Source organism: Ascidia mentula, chromosome 3, assembly GCF_947561715.1.
Source record: "Ascidia mentula chromosome 3, kaAscMent1.1, whole genome shotgun sequence".
In the NCBI taxonomy this organism is placed as follows: Eukaryota; Metazoa; Chordata; class Ascidiacea; order Phlebobranchia; family Ascidiidae; genus Ascidia; species Ascidia mentula.
Window position 1 is genome coordinate 21,114,688 of NC_138568.1, and position 20,267 is coordinate 21,134,954.

A 20,267-nucleotide genomic window follows, 5' to 3' on the forward strand; every position below is an offset into this window, starting at 1 on the left:
GTTGCGAACGAAATGGTGCGGAAACGAGATTATTGTTCCGTGACATCATAGAAGGCGCTTTAGTCGTGCGAGTACTGGCAGCAATGAAAACATTGTAAAACTGGTTTAGCATATAAGCAAAAAAAGCCATAATAATTGAGAGCGAAAGGTACTTGGAAATCAGTGTGCCCGCTAGTGTAAAAGCTAGCACAGTGTCACTTCAAAAGCTGCACTGGTGAGACCTTATAGGTCGAAACAGTGTGTACACCATGCAGCTGGTTTAATATAGTTTTGCATTATACTGGACACAACAAGTGAACAAGTGAAACAAACGGATTTTGATGTTAATATAAGTTGAAGACAGATGACCGCTGTGTCGGCCTATCAAGTCTTATAGAGTTGGGTAATAATAAAACAATTACTGGGTCAGGTGGTTCTTGTGGTTAATGTACATATGACACGGCCATGACAACTTTGCGTAAAACTAAAGGCACATCTACAACAAACATATATCCAAAGTTTTTCAGTTCTACGTCAACTAAAAAATGTAGAAAACTGCACGAAAAGTAGCGGCGACCAAAAATCGTAAACCTTGTGCGCTGAGGAGAAAAGGAGGCGCTTGCGTTGAAAAAATGCAATGTTTAGATAGGAGAAGGCGCCTTTTTTTGCAGATATCGAATAGTTTCAAACATAGGAGAATCCACAGATTACGTTACTGAAAGGTCAGGACAGGGTTTTGCTTCACACAAAAATATGTCATTGTGACGTCACAAACCAAAGGCTTATTTGTCCCTAATTAACGGAAGACCATAGGGTATAGCAGAAACGACATTACTCTGTACTTCGATAAGACGGGAATGGTGCGTTTCTTTCATTACATGACGCCATTGACATTACATGACGCCATTTTGGGTGGGATGTCATGACGCCAAAGTGCGACTTTGATCAGCTGTTTCTCAGAAACCAGTCGCCGTATCAACCTACGTTTTTCGCCAAAAATGTTTTAAAGTTATGAACATCTCTTAGTTTGATTATTAACATGTTTTATTTTTACGTGTCATATGCACTTTAAAGCTTTTATGATCGCCAACGTGATGCATGAACTTTTGTAAACACGACAGACACAAACCGTCAATTAAGCATTGCCGTTTTGTTCACTCACAGCAAAAGATGTAAGTAATTGAACTTTGAGGCTGCCAAACACCGCCGAGAAAACCCGACCAAATTAGCTGATTATGCAACACAGTTTATATTGCCACTTTTTGCCTGGCAGTACCGTTGCCTACGCGTTCGCTTCATAAATGATTTGATCAACTAGGCACAATCAACCATTAATGCATTTTTCGCAATATAGTTCGTAACTGGAAATGTTGAAAACATCAAATTAAAGTTAACACAAAGGTGAGATTAAAGTTATGACATCATACCCAAAACAACGTCTTGTAATGTCACTGAACAAAGAAACGCACCAACCCCGTCTTATCGAAGTACGAGTAATGTCGTTTCTGTTACACCCTATGGTCTTTCGAAAATCATGGACAAATAAGCCTTTGGTTTGTGACGTCACAGTGACATATATTTGTATTATGTAATACCATGTCCAGACCTATTAAGTGACGAAATTTTTGGATTCTCCTGTGTTTGAAACTATTCGATATCTGCAATATAAGGCGCCTTCTCCTATGCAAACAATGCATTGTGTGATGTCCTTTTCTCCTCAGCGCAAAAGGTTTACGATTCTTGGTCGCCGCTACCTTTCGTGCAGTTTTTTACATTTTTTAGTTGACGGAGAACCGAAAAATTTTGGATGTATGCTTGTTGTAGATGAACCTTTAGTTTTACGCAAAGTTGCCATCACCGTGTCATATGCACTTTAAACTGTGACTTATTGATGCAAACTGAACAAAATGTCACCTGTGTAACAACAATACTTACAATATTTTTTGCGTTTTCTTCCCTAAAATGTTCACGCAGTTTAGTCAACAAATTTTCTAATTGTCTTGCGGGTTTAATCTCAGGTTCATGGGGCAGATTTTGTGTAGAAACCTCGTAAGATTGAATCGTTTCTTCTCGACATCCTTTTTCAATCTCTTCAAGCTGAGTCACTTCTAAACACTGTTCATTGACAACCTGAATATTAAAGGTTTTTATCTTATTTCCCACTTTCAGTTATAATGGAATCCTTATTTCTTGTTAGATTTCTTTGTAAGAAATTAATTTTTGCACCATATCTGTCATCCTTTTTTAACTTTTTCGGTCGCGATGACCAATTGCTAAGAATTTTGCGACACACAGTGAATACAGAGCATGATATTTTTTTTTCTAAATATGAAAAAAAAAAACTTTTGTATATTTTGGTGCCGACTAATTTCCCTCTAGTGGGAAATATCCCATCGATAAAAAAGCGATAAAAAGCATTTGGGATCACTGTTTGCCAAACAAAATGAAGGTAAATTAAAAACTCTTACTTTCTGCATTTCCACTTTGTACTTTTCTTTGGCTTCCCTCACAGCTTCGTTAACAGTCATTTTCCAATGTTTCTTTAAACCAAGTTTGTATATTAATTTTTTTAAGGTAATAAGTTTAATACTAAAAAATTACTTTGACTTGCATCTTAGATTATTATATGTAAGATCCTAAATTCGGCACAATATTGTCAAGTTTACCCTAAGAAAGCTTAGCTGAATACCAGGTGAAAGTCGGTAAATGTTTTGTTAACTTAATCAACATAAAATTACAGATAGTTACATAGTTTCCACAAACCAGATTAGTTTTGTTAATTTTTTTGAACACCGCAAACTCCAAGTCCACGTATTCACGCAAATGTTTCCTGTACTTCGCAAGAAACTCAGCGTCACCAAGATGTGGTTCGCTATCAAAGTTTTTCAGAACTTCTGCTTTTAAGCTTTTATGTTTCTCTTTAAAGGCTGTTTTGTTGTGACATCGGTCATTACAAAACTACAAAGAACGCATAAGGAAGTAACTGTTTTAGCAACTTAATAAAAAATTCAAATTACCTTGTTCATTTTTTGTTTATAGCTATTTGAGCATTCTAAACTGGCTTGTAAAGCTATGTTTTCTGCTTGCGCCTGAACAACAAAATGTAAAAATATTTTTTGATTAAAAAAATATAAAACAAGAATGTGACAGGAGAGGGAAAACTAGAATTCACTACAGTTATCACCCAAGGAAAGTATACGAGATTTTATATTGTTTGTAAGGTTGTTACGTTTTGGATTTTCACATTTTGCATGTCAATAAGTGTCTGACGTCTAAATCCAAAAGAAAACTTACTGAGCAAGCAACAAACTACGTTTATTTGTTTAATGAATAAATATTAAATCACATAAAATTGTGTAAATTCTCTTTTACTATGTGGTTTCATGCAATTAAAGTTATTACCTGTGCTATCGCCTTAACATCAGGCATTTTCCCAATGCTCAGTGCTTTAAAGTAAGACAAGCTTAAATTAATAAGATCAGTTCCTGTAACTGGATTGCCGTTAACTTTCTTTGTTATGACTTTTTTCCTTGAAAATATGCTTTTTACCAGTAGGTCGAGGCTGTCAATAAACTCATTTCTAAGATCTGCATCATTTGAAGAAAACAATTGTTTAAAAACCACGAGTTACTTATTACTAATATGTTATAAAAATTTGAATATTTTTTTTCTAAACTTGCAAATGCTACCTTTTAACTGAAGGTGACTTCCTTGCTTTACTTTTCTTTCAGTAACATTAAATCCTGGATGTGGCATCAAACAACAAGAGATGTTTTCAAAAGCACCAAGCAAACCCTTCCGAACTGATTCAATTTCTGGTTGTTCTGAAGTGGTTTCCAAAATTTTCTGAAGATATTTCACACCACCATCGAAATTACATTTGTAATCTGTGAATCCCCAATCACGAACAAGAAACATCAAGTGCTTGAAATAGAATTGACATTGGGTAAATTCTAAAGGATGAAACTAATTACTCTACAAAGGCTTTTCTGGCGTAATTTCATTACATCATCGTTTCGGTTGCTATGCAGCAGCCTACATCATGATGTAGAAACGTGAATGTGCAGAATAACACAACGTCGAGGCGCACCAACTGAGAAAAACGTTAGAATGGAAAAACAAAAGAAAAACGATATGGAATGGCAGGGCGGACACATCAGCACTACAATTATCGGCAACCACGGGTTACCATAGTGTTTGATGTACACGAGGTGCAGGGGCAGAATTGCCTGGCAAGTGTCGATACACTGGGGGAACTGGAAATGCTGTACGCCCCTCGTGGGTGCATGTGTACATTAGAGATGTGACCAAACGCAAAGAAAAATCGACTCTCTCTTACCATGCGGCCAAAAAGGGACATATGGTGGATTTTAAAAATACCGTGATTTTGGATCACGAATCTGACAGGTACAAGAGATGTTTTTGGAGTAGTTGAATATAAAGCTTCTTCACTGAATGACAAAAAATAAATCCTGTTTCCGCCGGCTTACCGACACTTGCTATAGGCAATTTCGCCCTTGAACCTCTTGCACTACAAAAACAATGATAACCGTGGTTGCCGATAATTTTAGTGCAGATGTGTTCGTCCCGCCATATCGTTCTTCATTTCTTCTTTTTTATGTTCTAACGTTTTTCTCAGCTTGTCCGCCTCGAGATTATCTACTTTATTCTGTACAGATGTAATTGATTATTGCCAGAAGATCGTTTTTATGCAGAATGGCACAAAAAAGTTAAATTACCTGAAACGAAGTTGTGATGTTTTTCGGTTTGATCCTGTCAGTTTCATTCCATTCATAGATCGTCTGTATGGGGACATTCACAAACTTTTCTGCCTGGTGCCATTTTTTTTCGAGATAAGCCATCCAATCAGCACTCTTTGAGTATTGCGTAAATAGCTTTGAAAATATTGGTTTTTTAACCCATAAACCCATGAGTTTATTGTGATGATTGAATTGCTTAATTTATTTGTGTTATCGTCACTTTGACTTACATAAAGATGTTGTAAATTGTCCCCTTGTGTTTGATTGGACACATTATAGATTTGAAGCGAGCTCATCAAAGTGCTGAATGCAAATATGAAAGAACAACCTTTCACTGTGTCTTGGTGATCAAAAGACCCTTGAGAATCCATAAGAAATAAAGCAACCTATAAACATATTGCATATGTTTATGCTGCAAAAACGTTCATATCATTTAACAATTGCACACAACGCAAATCTTTTTATTACTTTTGTTTGTGGTGTATCAATGAAAAATGGCTCATCCCAAATCCAAATTCCTTGTGTGTGTCTCTCGTTACCACCTCGCCATGAAAATCCTTCAACCAATTCATCTTCTTTGGATTCGAGCCACGAATCCGACTGTTGTGAACGACAGCAAAAAAGTTATTCGGTTTCGAATTAGACGATATCTTCTTCAAGTTTGTTAAATATTATTATAATGTGTTGTGCACTGTACTTTCAATTTCGGTCAAGAAAAAACAGCTTTGCTTAGTGCATAAATAATTTCCATGCCTTGTTATTTCTCTCCGCCCACAAAAATCTCAGGAAGAAGTTCAACATGAAGGATTTTCCACCCCTGAAAGCTCCAGCAATTGAATAGATTGCAACCGGTGTGTTGGCCACATCTGGTTGGCCAAATATTCGTTCAAGTTTATCAGCATCGATTTCATAAATGTTTTCTTGTTGTGAAACTGCCTGTAGTATTTGTACAGCTTTGTGTGACTGAACAGTACAAGTGGGCTCTAAAAATATGTTTCTTGGGAAAATAATGTATATGACGGGCTAAATTTTTCAAACCATAGGTTCAAAAAGCGTCGGATGTATTGATTTCTTATATTTTTATGCGGTACAAGGCCAACTTAAAAAAAATGTTTCTTTAGCTCTAGAGCATTATCAATTAAACAAATCTGCTCCTAAACGAATGCAGTTATTTTTAAGGGGTGAATTCAGTTTACCTGAAGAAGAGTCAGTTGAAGTTGGAGGTCCAGCTATTTCAGATGTGTCATGCCTTGTTCGAAGATCTTTGTATTTTTTATCAGAAATACAATCTTCATTAGAATAGTCGTTTAATTTCACTTTGACGTAATATATGCAATAACACTTACCATGGTAAGTATCATCCCCTTCATCACTCTCAAAACAGTTGGAATGATCTGTAAACTCCATGCTGCAAAATGTAACAAAATATGTAAAAAATGTTAATGATCTCACCGTAAAATTTTTCCCTATTAAATGCTTGAACCTTTTTGTAAACGACAAAAATGGCATAATCAGGCTGTAATAAGTTGAAGAAAAGAATTTACGCTAAAAATTAATGAAGTCCAGTACAGTAAGTTTGTTGACTTCCACTGCCCAATAAACGAAATGCTAGGATGCGTCCAGCCAAAATCGCTTCCTTGCTATGATTAACCACAAATGCATGTAAACGCAATGACGTCGCTAACAGGCGCTAGAAATTTGTGTGTTTATAAACACTTTCAACGATATACAGAACAACCCAATCTAGAATCTGCTGATCCAGAGCTTCGGATAAACCGAATCTGCGTCAAAAACTGACTGGCTCAACTTTTTGTAGCAACGACTGTCACAACTCTTTGATTGCAAAAGCAGTTGGCTCTGTTGATCTCTGTGTTAATATCCTTTACTGTTGCAAAACTCTTACCGACCTTTATTCTTCCACACAAACTTTATTGCCTGCAACCCAGACAGCCAAACACCGCGAGAAAAATGTAATTGTGTGTGCTCGGTTTAAAAATTAACTTTCAACTTTAACATTCTCGTAAACGCTTGCATCGTTGAATCGCATGCGTGTGTGTTTGATATTTTATGGGTAAACGTGCGTCACTAACAAACAGAAATGTTTGTGAACAATGCGGATTGTTGTGGCTTGCCAGTAGGTATCTGAAAAACTCTTTAAACGGATTCTGCGATAAATGCTTGTGATTTGATAAATATTATTTCCCTGATACGTCTTGCAACCTTTCAGAAGTTATATTTTGAACATGCATTCTCGGTTTTGTGATGACAATTCAAACTGCAATAAATCACTAAATAAAGTACCAGACACATTTCATGAATTCCTTTTTGTTTATTTAAAGTAAATAAACACCATACACAAAGTTTTGTCATTTTCTTCCTTGTGTTGGGACCAAACGCGCACAACAGTCATTAAAATATTGCAGTGTGGAATAATCTAACCAAAATAACAAAACGATTATTACAATGTGTGTTGCTTTCTGATATGTGTAATTAACTCCTCGTTTTTCCGGGCAGCTTCTCGCCAACCACCTAAGGTTCCAAGCTGTGCGGTTCTCGTCAGTTTATTGCCTCGTTGACGGCGTAATTGTACGGGAAACGATAAAATTACGAGTTATATTGTGAAAAAGAGCCATGAAAAAGGGCCCGTTTTTCTGTGGCAGTGTGAGTGCCTTTTTCTTTTTGTAGATCACATAAACTTATAGTGAAACCTAGCATTTACGACAAAAATCCCTTAATTTTGAGGAAACAATGGTGTTCGTGGGTCCCTTTTGGTATTCATGCCCCTTAGTCTGGCATGGGTCCAGGTGCGCTGCTCAACGGTTACTAGCTGCAGACACTTGGTCTCATCAGTGCAGCTGTTGACTGTGGCACTGTGCTAGCTTCTACACTATCAAGCACACAAATTTCCACTTTGTGGTACTTTCCCGGTAAAAGAACATCATTAAACAGGGAATGGAATTATCAGAGGAAAATATTAAACCCCGCTCAGACCATGTATGGCTCTACCAGGGAAAGGTTGTCAATCCTGTCGTAAAGCTTTGTAGCACGTTTGCACATTATGCTATGTTACGCGTTACAACATGGGTTCGATATTTGCTGTGACAGGTCCACAACATGCTTTTCTAACCATTAAATTTTAAAGCAGGTTAATTTAATAAACGCATGTTGACGTTTTTGGAATTGCTATTAAAAGGCTTTCAAACCACGCGCAATGACACCATTTAAAGCAACAATTAACTACGTTAATACAAGTTTTACGAGCAAGCAAACATTCCCGTGGGGCAATGCATTGCTTCCATGACATGTTGTATAAATACCAATTGCCTGATAACTTATTCAACGTTGTGTTTGGCAGTGTCGATTTACAGATGAATCCAATTAACATGTTTGACAGTTGCCATCTGTATGCAGCTCACAGTGTTCATATTATTGGCCTCATGCTTATTTTTACCACTAAACGTTGGATGACACTACAATTAGGTTTAGCTATAGAGTAAACTGCGAATTTGAAATGTTCTGTAAAAGCATAAGCAGAGGGTGCTAAATCCATTGTCTTCTAAATACTTTGTTCTACCAAAGTCTTTCAACACATCTGCTTTTCTGCTTTTCTGCTTTTCTGCTTTTAATGTTTTTTGTTAAGTTGGCTGTGACGTATGTGTTCACAAAACTACTGGAATAGGAGGAAGCCGATTAATATTTAAAATAATTCATTTCCACATATCGCTAATACGACCACTGGAAAAGTTATTTCGTTGTTTTTGTGAGGATGTCCTCAATGGAACCATCCAAGGCCGCAGTGCATATGTCAATATATTTTATAGGAAACCAAACACTCGTGACACGTCGTAAAGTAACAAATGATCGTTGCGTGTTTTAACAACATTGCAACACAAGTCAAAATGACAAACGCCGTCGGTGAAAAAGGGAACTAACGTTGTGATGACGTAGGTCGTGAACGCTGTAATTGATACGTGAAGGTATTTGGCAGAGGCGTTGTGGGTTACATGGGCCGTTAAAAATTGTTAAAACAAAATCTAATTTGCTTTTGGCTCTGAAGACCCCTGCTTGGCGTTCTAAGCACACAAAGTAACTTGCGACATAACTATTTTTGCACGGCTTACGTTTTAACATTACTTGATCTAAATAAAGTTAGTAAATTTTTATTCCTGGTAGTGTAGATGAAATATGAGGTTGTGGAGTTTGTGCTATCCAGACATAAAAAAAAACAATTATGGCCAGTCTTTAGCAAGCTTCGATTAGTGGCACGATGTAATACACCTTAAATACATCTGTAAACATAGGAATAGTCGATCTGTGCAGACGAGACGTACGATGCATATTTTTTTTCCTGTTCTTACGAGACGTACAATTATACCAATTTGGGGCTTTCTTTTCTAGTATGCTACGCTTGCTTCATTTCCGGTTTATTATTAATGCCCTAAACATGTGGATTGAAACAAGCCTTAAACACGTGGATTGAAATAAGCCTTAAACATGTGGATTGAAACAAGCCCTAATTAGGAATTTTTTTACTGTAATTTTTAAAGTTATAGAACGACTGTAAACTTTTCGTTAAAATTCGTTAAAATTCGAGTAGCTGATACAACGCAACTAAGTCGAACAGGTAATTGGTCAAGACACTGTATTGTTTAAATTCACTTGCTTCGGTTGAAAAGTGTTGTACTAACACCCTGTTTTGAAGGTACATAGGACACATTTATTCTCTCAACATCTTTGACACAATTTTGAAAATTTGATATTTCCAAACAAATTTAGCAAAACGTGTTTTTATTTGGTTCGGTTTCCTGACCCCTTCAAGGAAATGGAAATTCAATTAATCCTAACCCTTTAATCAAAGAAATCAAGGATATGAAACGCCAAACCAATGAATTGCACAACATTGCGACACAAGTCACCATGAAAAACGCCGTCGGTGAAAAAGGGAATGTTGTGATGACGTAAATCGTGCGAACGCTGTAGTTGAGGCGTGGAGGTAATTGGTGGAAGCATTGTGGGTTCATGCGCTGTTGCAAAAACTCTGAAACCGCCTGGTTGGCATTGAAGGCACATAAAGCAAGTTCTTACAACGGCTTCGACTAAAGGTTTTCATAGACAGAAATCACTGTGATTACCGCCAATATGTGCAACATATTTACCGCAATATAGAGCTACAAAGACGAAAAATCGTGGCTAACGCTGCGAACATGACAGAACAGAAGAATCACACCACCATGCTTCCTGTTATGTTACATCACTTGATTCGCTTCAACACGCATATTGCTTGCGGTGTTACATTTTAATCCAATGCGCCAAACATGTGGTTCGATACAAGCCTTATTGTCCTATGTACGTCGTGGTAAGTACATGAATTTATCTCATCCTGACTGGTAGCAGAGTTCACGTTAAAAGTAGCTTAGTTGCACAGCAAGTGGCAAAAAAGTTCTGTATCCATATACGCTTGCACAGGTCTGCCCAACATGTTTTTGACATTTTTCTTATAGGGATATTGTTTTAAGTGTCGCATTGGATTAAATGATAATCTGAATACTATACTTGCGATGAATCAAGTATTCGATGCATTTAAGCATGGACTTGAATGCGATCATTCTAGGTTATCAGGGAACATTCTTTTGTAATCAATTTGCAACAAAAGTAAAGTGTTACTAATAAACTCAGTGTGGGATATGGGTGTTCTTGTGGTGACAATCTATTCTAATTGACAGGAGTGTCGATTTACAGATGAATCCAATGTTCAGCCATTCTTAAACATAACTCGTTTAGGTTTATGCTTATTTTTACCACTAAACGTTGGATGACACTACCATTATTAGACTAAGAAGTAAAGTTACAAAACATATATGTTTTGCAAAAGCATAAGTAGAGGGTGATAAGTTTATTGTCTGCAAAATGCGTTGTTCTACTGAAGTCTTTCAACCCTTCTGACTTGACTAATACGACCGCCGGAAAATACATTTTGTTGTATTAGTGAGGACTTCTCAGTGGAACCAACCAAGGCCGCAGTGCATATGTCAATATATTTTCTAGGAAAGCAAACACTCGTGACATGTCGTAAAGTAACAAATGATCGTTGCGTGTTTTCGTGTGCTGTTCCGAAGAATCGATGGTCGCTACACTCAAACGCAAAGAAAGCAGAGATCCTTCTTTTAATTCAGTATTGCTACCAGGGTTAGTTCATCAATCCGTAAATCTGGCTAAATGTTCACAAGGCGAGACATCAAGGGCGTATATTCAAGCGGAACTGCGAGATAACACAAAGTTGTCTGCCATCTCCAACTTGGTAAACGTCCAGGTTGCCCTGCACTAACGATGTATACCGCCAGGCTGGACCCGCGTGTTTATGGCCCTCTTGTATGTAATGGCCAGGACTTACAAGATGGATTGTGGTTTTCAGTGTTAATCGTTTTTTATCAAATTACATTCTCGATAAAAATTTTCCAAAAAAATATAAATTATTTGTATGAACTGAGAAAGGTACTGTGGCGAAAATGACACACGGTACTAATTCCTTTCTTGTTTTCTTCTTTGATGGTCTGAGTTGTTTATTTAAAGCACTCCTTATTACATATATGCACACAACACTTTAGCGGTTCGAGGTTTTTCGGCTTTAGTAGTGAGCCGTTATTGCATAGTCCGGGCCTTGTCTGAATTAGGGTTGCAGCGTTGCGGAGCCGATAAAATTCCTTAACTGTACGAAAAGGATCCCAATGTTTTTAAAGCACGACCCAAAAGCACACCTCTCGACTTTTTACCGAAAACTGTATCGCGTATTACATTTTACATTCCTTCCATTTAATTTTGAAAAAATTAACCAAGCAGGCGTCAATTATATTCATGTCTGCAACACTTAAATGCAGTTATCCAATGATATTATGCAGCCAATGTATTTATTTGCAATTAGCAATACAATAAGCAAACACTAATGTAAATTGCTTCATGAATATAAACTCTACAAACACAACACACTAATTCGAATAAAAATAATTTACGCTTGGAAACTAAACATAAGCCATTGCAGTTAAGGTAGATTTAATCAAATTCGTGTGGCTCCTGTGTTCAATTAGGCGGTTAACTTGACAGCTATAAATTGCGATACACATTCACTGATGCATGGATCAATATAACAAAACTTTCATCAATTTCCATACAAAAGCAAAATAACATTGTGCCAAACAGCAACACGTATTTTTAAGCCAAAGTAGAATAGTTTATTACAGCAAATACAAGCATTCTGCATAATATCCGATAATAATCATGTAAAGTTTTCCAAAGGTAAAAATGATCGGTATGTTAATGTCTCTCATGGGGCATCGGTGGTGTCCGGATTGACAACATCGGTGAACGGCAACTTTGGTGAATTAAGTTCTTCTACAATCCCCATTGCAAACCCGCCAATAGCTCCTCCCACAGTACCAATACCAGCCCCAATAACCCCGGCTTGAACGCCAAGAGCACCCCCAATTATTGCTCCCAACTCAGCTCCCTTTACTGCTCCTTCTGCCCCTCCCTTCAGAGCGCTTATAAGAACTCTTACAAATATAAGTCTGTTATGTTCGTTGTATTCCTTCACTTTCTCGTAAAATTCCTCGACTTCGTTGTTGTATCTCTCCACAAACTCATCTTTAATGGGCGAAAATTCTTCTGTGAACTCTGCAGATATTTTTTCCTTTCCTTCCATTGTTAGTCTGGTGTGTTCTTCTTCTAGAACAGACGGTTTCACATATTTCCCATCGCATAACTATGAATAAAAAACACTATAAAAAGACTGTTTCCTTGTTTTTTTCAGAGTCCAGCCCTCTATCCTTGGATTCTATCAGCGACACCAATATCCTATTTTGGTATTAAGTAAATATTGTGAAACTACCAAGTAACAAATTGAAGTCAGCTGATTTATTGACAAAAAAAAGAATCTATTTGAATAAGAAACTCCAGGCGAAATCGATTTTTCAATATTGTTAATAAATCAGCTGACTTCAATTTGAAACTTCTGTTAGTTTCACAAAATTGACTTAACACTATAAAAACTTGTTTTTTCTGCATATTTTTAGAGAAATACCATCTTCAAATATTTCCATTGAGAAATTCTCATTTTCGTTGCAAATGTGTCATTAAAAAAAAGAAAACCTAAGCGAACAATTTTAAAGAGAAGCAATAGCAACCACGGTGACAATAAAATATACATTTGGACCAAATAGAATAAACGGAATGTGCAAAAACTCACATCTTTCATTGTTCTCAAGTAGATGCCGATTTGATTCTGTAAATGTGGTTCATTTCTTTCCTTCTGGATTATCTGTGTAAAATATCGAGTGTAGTCAACGCTTAACTCTAAGCAACAATCTTCAGACAAGTTGCATGTCAGATTTGTATCGACTTATAGGAAAAACTTAAAGTGATGTGTCCAGAAAAACTAGAATAATTTAGAATAATCTTTCAGAAATTTCGGGCGAAAAAGTATTTGAAACGGAATACGGAAACTTCATGCGAAACAAAAGTCAGTGTGAAACTGCTCAGAAATTTTTGCATTGGATTTTAATTGTTTATTTGAGTTGCAGACAGATTGCTACTGTTCTGACATATTATGTCTTATTGACTTACAAAGTAAAAAACTGTAACAGGGGCAGGGTGTTTTTGTGGTCAAAGCCTTTATGATAGTTTTGAAGTGCATATGACACGGTCATGACAACTTTGGTACATCTACCACAACAAACATCTTCCAAAAGTATTTCAAAGTAAGAAAAGTAAAGTGGTTGCTGCTCTACCGTTAGGTTTGCCGGTAAGCGATCTATACCGCCAGACTGGGCCCGCGCGTTTATGGCGCTTTTATATGCAATTAGCAGGACTTAAAACCGTGGTTTTCAGTGTTAATCTTTTCAATCAAACTACAATCTCAGCCAAATTTTCAAGCTTTGTAAAATGGTTTTCATGAACTGAGCAAGGTACTGATGCGAAAATGACAGATGGCACTAATGCATTTCTTTAGGTATTCTATGATTATCTGTGTTGTTTATTTAAAGCATTCCTTACATATATGCGCACAACACATTAGTGGTTTGAGGTATTTTGGATTTATTGGTGAGCCGTTATTGCAGAGTCCGGGCCTTATCTGAATTGGGGAGGCTTCTTGAGGAGCCGTAATAATTCCGTAACTGTACGAAAAGGATCGCAATGTTTTTAAAGCAAGACCCAAAAGCAAAACTGTATCGCGTATTACATTTTGCATTCCTTCCATTCAATTTTGAAGAAATTAACCAAGCAGGCGCCAATCGTAATCATGTCTGGAAAACTTAAATGCAGTTTTACAATGATATTATGCAGCCAATGCATTTTATTTACAAAGTGCGAACACTACTTATGTACACTGCTTTAAATATAAACTCTACAAACACAACACACTAATTCGATTTAAAAATTCAATTTTTGCGCTTGGAAACCATTTTAAACATAAGCTATTGCTGTTAAGGTAGATTTAATCAAGTTCGTGTGGCTCCTGTGTTCAATTAGGTGATTAACTTGACAGCTATAAATTGCGATACATTTTCACTGATGCATGGATCTATACAACAAAACTTTTAAAAATTTCCATACAAAATCAAAATAACATTGTGGCAAACAGCAACACGTATTTTTAAGCCAAAGTAAAATAGTTTATGACAGCAAATACAAGCATTCTGCATAATATCCGATAATAATCATGTAAAGTTTTGGTATGTTAATGTCTCTCATGGGGCATCGGTAGTGTCTGGATTGACAAAATCGGTAAACGGCAACTTTGGTGAATTAAGTTCATCTACAACCCCCATTACAAACCCGCCAATAGCTCCTCCCACAGTACCAATACCAGCCCCAATAACTCCGCCCTTGCCGCCAAAAGCACCCCCAATTGTGGCCCCCAACTCAGCCCCCTTTGCTGCACCTTCTGCCCCTCCCTTCACACCGCTTTTACGAACTCTTACAAATATGAATCTGTTGTGTTCGTTGTATTTCTTCACTTTCGCGTAAAAGTCCTCGACTTCGTTGTTGAATCTCTCAACAAACTCATTTTTTATGAGGGAAAATTCTTCTGTGAACTCTGCACATATTTTATCTTTTCCTTCCGTTATAAGTCTGGTGTGTTCTTCTTTTAGAACTGGCGGTTTCACATATTTCCCATCACAAAACTATGAATAAAAGACATCATAAAAAATCTTGTCTTTCGGCATATTTTTGGTGCGGTACAATTTTTAAATATTTCTATAGGGAAATTCCCTTTTTCCGTTGCGATTGTGTCATTTAGAAGAAGAAATCCGAAACGAACAATAGCAACCATGGTGCCATTTAACGATATATCCGGACCCACATGTAAAAAAAAAACGGAAAATGCAAAACTTACATTTTTCATTGATCTCAAGTAGATACTAATTTGATTCTGCAAATGTGGTTCGTTTACTTCTGTCTGTTTGTTCTGAAAAATAACAAGTGTAGTTAGCACTTTATGTCACACAAAATAATTAAACGTATGACATGATGATAACTTTTAACAATTTTTAACGAAAAATGTAGTTTTAAAACGCTACAGATTTTTGAGTTACAGCTGATTAAAGTTACGTTTAAATCGTTGCGTACGATATCGTACAAAAGCAAGATCATTATTTCGTGACGTCATAGAGCGCTTTAGTCGTGCGAGAGCAGCGAGCCTTACGCATAGGAAGTAGTTTTGCATCAAACAGGAGCGCTTAAACAGGACAAGCGAACAATTGAAGTAAACGGATTTTGATTGCTTATTTGCGCTGCAAATGGTCACTGTTTCGACCTATTGAAGTACAGAGTAAAGTCGATGCTGCTGTATCTTTTGGATTTCCGTAATCAACGACAAATCCCAAAGATTTTGGTTTATGTCGTCACAGTGACGCATTTTTGAGTGATGTCACAACTTGCCATGACCTTTGATTTACCGTAATTTGGTGGTTCTTATATATTTTTTGAACTATCGGGTATATTCAGTATGTGTACTTTTCCAATATGAACAAGGCATTTTTGACGCAAATCATTTCTATGACGTCAAAGTCGCTAGCAGAGAAAAATATTTACGATTGCTCGCCGCTTTTCTCTCTATTGTGTTGACGTAGAAGCGAAAAACTAGAAATATGTTTGTTGTAGATGTACATTTAGTTTTACACAAAGTTGCCATGGCCGTGTGGCATGTATTTTAATTTTGTCCTACAACTCCTTGTCACATTATTATTATTAACTAAACGTCGTCGATCATCAGTTTTCACGTGAATTAACTGTAAATAAAAACTTACATATCCTATGTAAATTTAAACTTGCCTTGGTCTGCAAATTTTCTTTCTTAAGTGTCTTATAATGAAACTTTATCATATTCTCCAATGCATCTCGCAGAGATTCGTGTTCGACATCAAAACCTGTCTGGTCAAGCTTTTCAAATTCTTCCATTGCAAGCAATTCGTTTTTTGAATGAACTTCATATAATATGGCTTGCGTCATACACTTTTTCTTTTCCTGAAAATATTTTTTTTGCGTTTAAATTTAAACGCATTGTAGAAGTAAAAACACAACAAGCGTAGTTACATTTTGAATTCTTTGTTTGTAGTTGTCAAAAATTTTAAAAATTTCGCTTCGTAGGGTTCTTTGTTTCTACAGAAAGATTTAAAAACAAGAAGTGTATACAACAGGGCACATTTATTTGCAACATTTTTTTAAAATATTTTTTAAATGTATTCTATAAACATCACCACGTTGAAAAGCATTCAGCTGGGTGAAAAATAGCTTTTAGGTACAAAATTTGAAGTAAATTACTTTGAATAGATAAAGGTAACAAGCAAAGTTAGCTCATAGCACTCATGATGAGCACAGTTGTGTTTAAATGGATTGCTTGGCATTGAAGCTTTGCCTTTTTTGTTTCTTATTCAATTGTATACAACCTGGAAAATAAAACTGAACGTGGTTTTACACTGACTTACGAGACTCTTCTCGTTTTCTTCTTGGAATTGTTCGCGCAGCTCATCCAACAAATCTTTTAACTCTCTGTCCAGTTTAATATCAAGGTCAGTTGGAAGGTTTAGTATCAATTCATTGTAGGATTTGAAAGCCTTGTTTCGACATTTTTTCTCAATTTCTGCAAACTGATCTTCTTCTACAAATTGTCCATTCATCGCCTATAAGTTAAATTAGTAAATGCTTTCTGTCACCAAACAACTAAAATAATTTAAACTTTTAAAATATTTCTGATTTACTCCCAAATAAAATTAAAATTCATTAAACAAAAAACATTACTTCATGCATTTCCTTTTTGTAGTGTTCTTCGGCTTCGCTTATACCTTCGTAAACAGTCGTTTTCCAACGTTGCTTTATTAAATAAATTGATTATTTTTAGCTCTACTTGAAAATAGCTTTAGAAAAAAAAATTACGTCTAAACATTACAAATAACTTTCACACCAACAAACAGGTTAAGCTATTGTTAAAATCACAACAAGCAGTCATATAGTAGGTTGCACGCACCAAATTAGTTTTGTTAATTTGTGTGAACACAACAAACTCCAAGTCTATGTTATCATTCAATTGTTTTCGGTACTTGGCTAGAAACTCAGCGTCGCCAAAATTTGGTTGGGTATCAAAGTACTCCAGAGCTTCTGTTTTTAAGCTTTCATGTTTATTGGCAAAGACAGGTTGGCTGTAGCATCGTTTATCACAGAACTGCGGAAAATTTTGAGATTTAAGTCATTTACTTTTTAAAAATTTTTGTAATTTTTCTACTCATACCTCGTTCATTTGTTTTTTATAGTTTTTCATGCATTCTTGTATGGCGTTTAGAGCATTGTTTTCTGCTGATGCCTTAGTAAATCATGATAAGCTTTTTATATAAAGGAAAAAAAAATTAAAAATTAAAAAAAAAACTTTTTTTGGAAACAACGTTCAGTTTCGCTTGCAACGTAAATTAGTCCTGAAGAAATTTTACCTGAGCTATGGTAGAAACTTTGGGCATTTTCCCATCGTTAAGTGCATTAAAGTAAGACAAGCTTAAATCAATAAGCTCATTTCCTGTAATCATTTTGCCGATAGATTTTTTAATCACAACTTTTTCATGGGCAAAAAGTTTTTTCACAAGTATTTTGACCGTGTCAAGAAACTCAGGTCTGACATCTGGAATATATAACAAAAAAATAATCTCGAAAGCCTCATAGAAGATTATTATTTCACTGTGGAGAATTTTTAACAGCTTTCCAAAGACTGAAAACTTCACCTTCTATTTGAAGTTGACTTCCTTCATCCTCATCTCTTTCAGCAACATTTTCTCCTGGATATTTGATCAAAAAACAAGAGATGTTTTCAAAAGCATCACGCAAGCCCTTCCGAACTGATTCAACTTCTGAGTTTTTTGGAGTGGATTTGAGGACTTTTTGAAGATATTTTTCGCCACCATCGATATCACACTTGTATTTTTTGTCACCCCAGTCACGAACAAGAAACATTAAGTCCTTGAAATAAAATTGAAATTAATTATAATGTAGAGACTAATGTGGTAAATAAATTATTGCTGAATATTTCTCATCGTTTTCATGTAAACTGACACGAAAAAGTTTAGTAACCTGAAATGAAGTTGCGGAGCTTTCCGGTTTGTTCATATCAGTTTTTCTCCATTCATTAAAAGTCTGTCTTGGGGCCGAGACTAACTTTATTGGGTCCGAAACTAACTTTGTCAGGCTGTATAACTTTTCAACATAATTCATCCAATGAGCGCTTGTTGCGTATTGTGTAAATAGCTGTTAAAATAGTGGTGGTTACGTACTTATCTCACTTAATATCGCCATTGTGGCTAACCTGAAGATGTTGTAAGTCGTTTCCTCCAATTTGTTTGGACACATTATAGATTTGAACCGAGCTCATCAAAGTGCTAAGTGCAAATATGAAGGAACAGCCTTGCACTGAGTCTTGGTTATCAAAAGATCCTTGGGAGTCCATGAGAAATAAAGCAACCTAAAAATAAATGTATGTATTTAGGCTGCAAAAGAGCATGTACTGTTGCAAAACTACGAATATTCCAATTTGGCTCTCAACCGGGGTAGCGTGGCATCATGCGGCAACGTTTTAATGTTTTGCGGTACTGTTGTGTAAGTGCACCAATTTTTTAAGACCATGTTCCGATAGGTGTAAAGCGAAGTCAAGTACATGTTTGGTTTCTATTTATCACGATTTTCATTTACCAGCATCACTTGATCACAAACGCAGTTGATGAAAGACACAACAAATAATACAAATGCTCGTTGGGTCGCTATTGGGTGTCACAAAGGATTTGCAAGCTCATATTATACAGTTATTAAACGCCCCAAGGCACAACTTGAAAGCATTGCAACAAGTGTAAAGCATTATAAATCATCATATTTTATCATTACTTTTGTGTTTGAAATATCAAAGAAAAATGGTTCATCCCAAATCCAAATTCCTTGTGTGTGTCCCTCGTTACCACCTCGCCACGGAAATCCTGCCACCAGTTCATCTTCTTTGGAATCAAGCCACGAATCCGACTGTTAGAAACGACATTTAAAACGGTTACCACTACTTTTTGATCTATTTTTACTTTATTATTTTTTTCCGCCCACAGATAACGGAGGAAGAAATTCAACATTAGTGATTTTCCACCCCTGAAAGTTCCAGCAATTGAATAGATTGCAACCGGTGTGTTGACCACATTTGGATGTCCAAATATTCGTTCAAGTTCATGATCATCGATTTCGTAAATGTTGTTTTGTTGAGAACTCGGCCGAACTATTTGTATAGCTTTGTGTTGTTGTCCAGTACCGCTGCATTCTTGAAAAACAAACATATTCTTGAAATAACTGAAAGAGTTTTTGCTTCATTGGGGTTAACTTACTATGTCACAGAATTTAGTTACTTACCCCCCACAAAGGACGACATTTCAACAGAAACAGACACAGATATTCCCTATAAATATTGCTACTTATTACAAGGAAGATAAGTTTTCAAAGATTTTCTAGGAAAACAACCCAAGTTATAGTTAGTTATTCTGACAAAAACATCCTGGAGTAAAATACTCCAAGAAACATGTCGTAGTATTTCAATATTCTCAGACTTTTTCATTTCAATAGTTGACTACCATGCAATGGATTATAACCGTGCAAAGTTAAAACAACAGTTTTGGAACTGTTTATGCGCACAGCGGTAGACTTTGGTTCCCACTGTGCTGCGCAACCAAGCGTAAATATGTACGATTACGGATTGTGTGTAAAGTGCCTATTAACGGATAGTTCGGATCAAAAATTCGTTTTGTTACATACGTAATCTGTCGGTCCGTTTTCAGATGCGATTTAAGCAAGTTAACGCAATACGCATTCAGTGTACAGCCACCTAAGTCGAGTTTGTCGGTGATTTAAAAAGCCGCGGAATATCGTGACCTTCTCGGTGCCAAATGAACTACTGAAGGTCACTTATCGTAGAGGGGTTGATAGACTCTCGTACTTCCCCAAACCTCTAAGCGCTGTTCGTACTGC

At 36.3% G+C, this 20,267-nt stretch overlaps 1 protein-coding gene across 1 annotated transcript; it reads right to left on the minus strand.

The window, feature by feature from the left end:
- Positions 1–14,073: 14,073 nt before the first annotated feature.
- LOC145894736 (uncharacterized) lies at positions 14,074–19,752 on the minus strand. Its single transcript, XM_082983384.1, has 15 exons — positions 19,656–19,752; positions 19,337–19,566; positions 19,152–19,283; positions 18,580–18,735; positions 18,348–18,521; positions 18,002–18,236; positions 17,717–17,901; positions 17,521–17,592; positions 17,260–17,454; positions 17,034–17,105; positions 16,721–16,915; positions 16,329–16,394; positions 16,068–16,259; positions 15,130–15,201; positions 14,074–14,917 (listed from the first exon to the last, which is right to left on the minus strand). Exons 1-15 carry the CDS (start codon positions 19,672–19,674, stop codon positions 14,480–14,482), a joined length of 2,433 nt encoding a protein of 810 aa, XP_082839510.1. The 5' UTR covers positions 19,675–19,752; the 3' UTR covers positions 14,074–14,479.
- Positions 19,753–20,267: the final 515 nt, after the last annotated feature.

Excerpts from the sequence above, each read along its gene's own strand:
- LOC145894736 (XM_082983384.1), bottom strand. Across the intron at positions 18,736-19,151 it reads TTGATATTTCAAACACAAAA|GTTGCTTTATTTCTCATGGA; the intron begins GTAATGATAAAA and ends ATTTATTTTTAG. Across the intron at positions 17,593-17,716 it reads AAGTTTCTACCATAGCTCAG|GCATCAGCAGAAAACAATGC; the intron begins GTAAAATTTCTT and ends TGATTTACTAAG.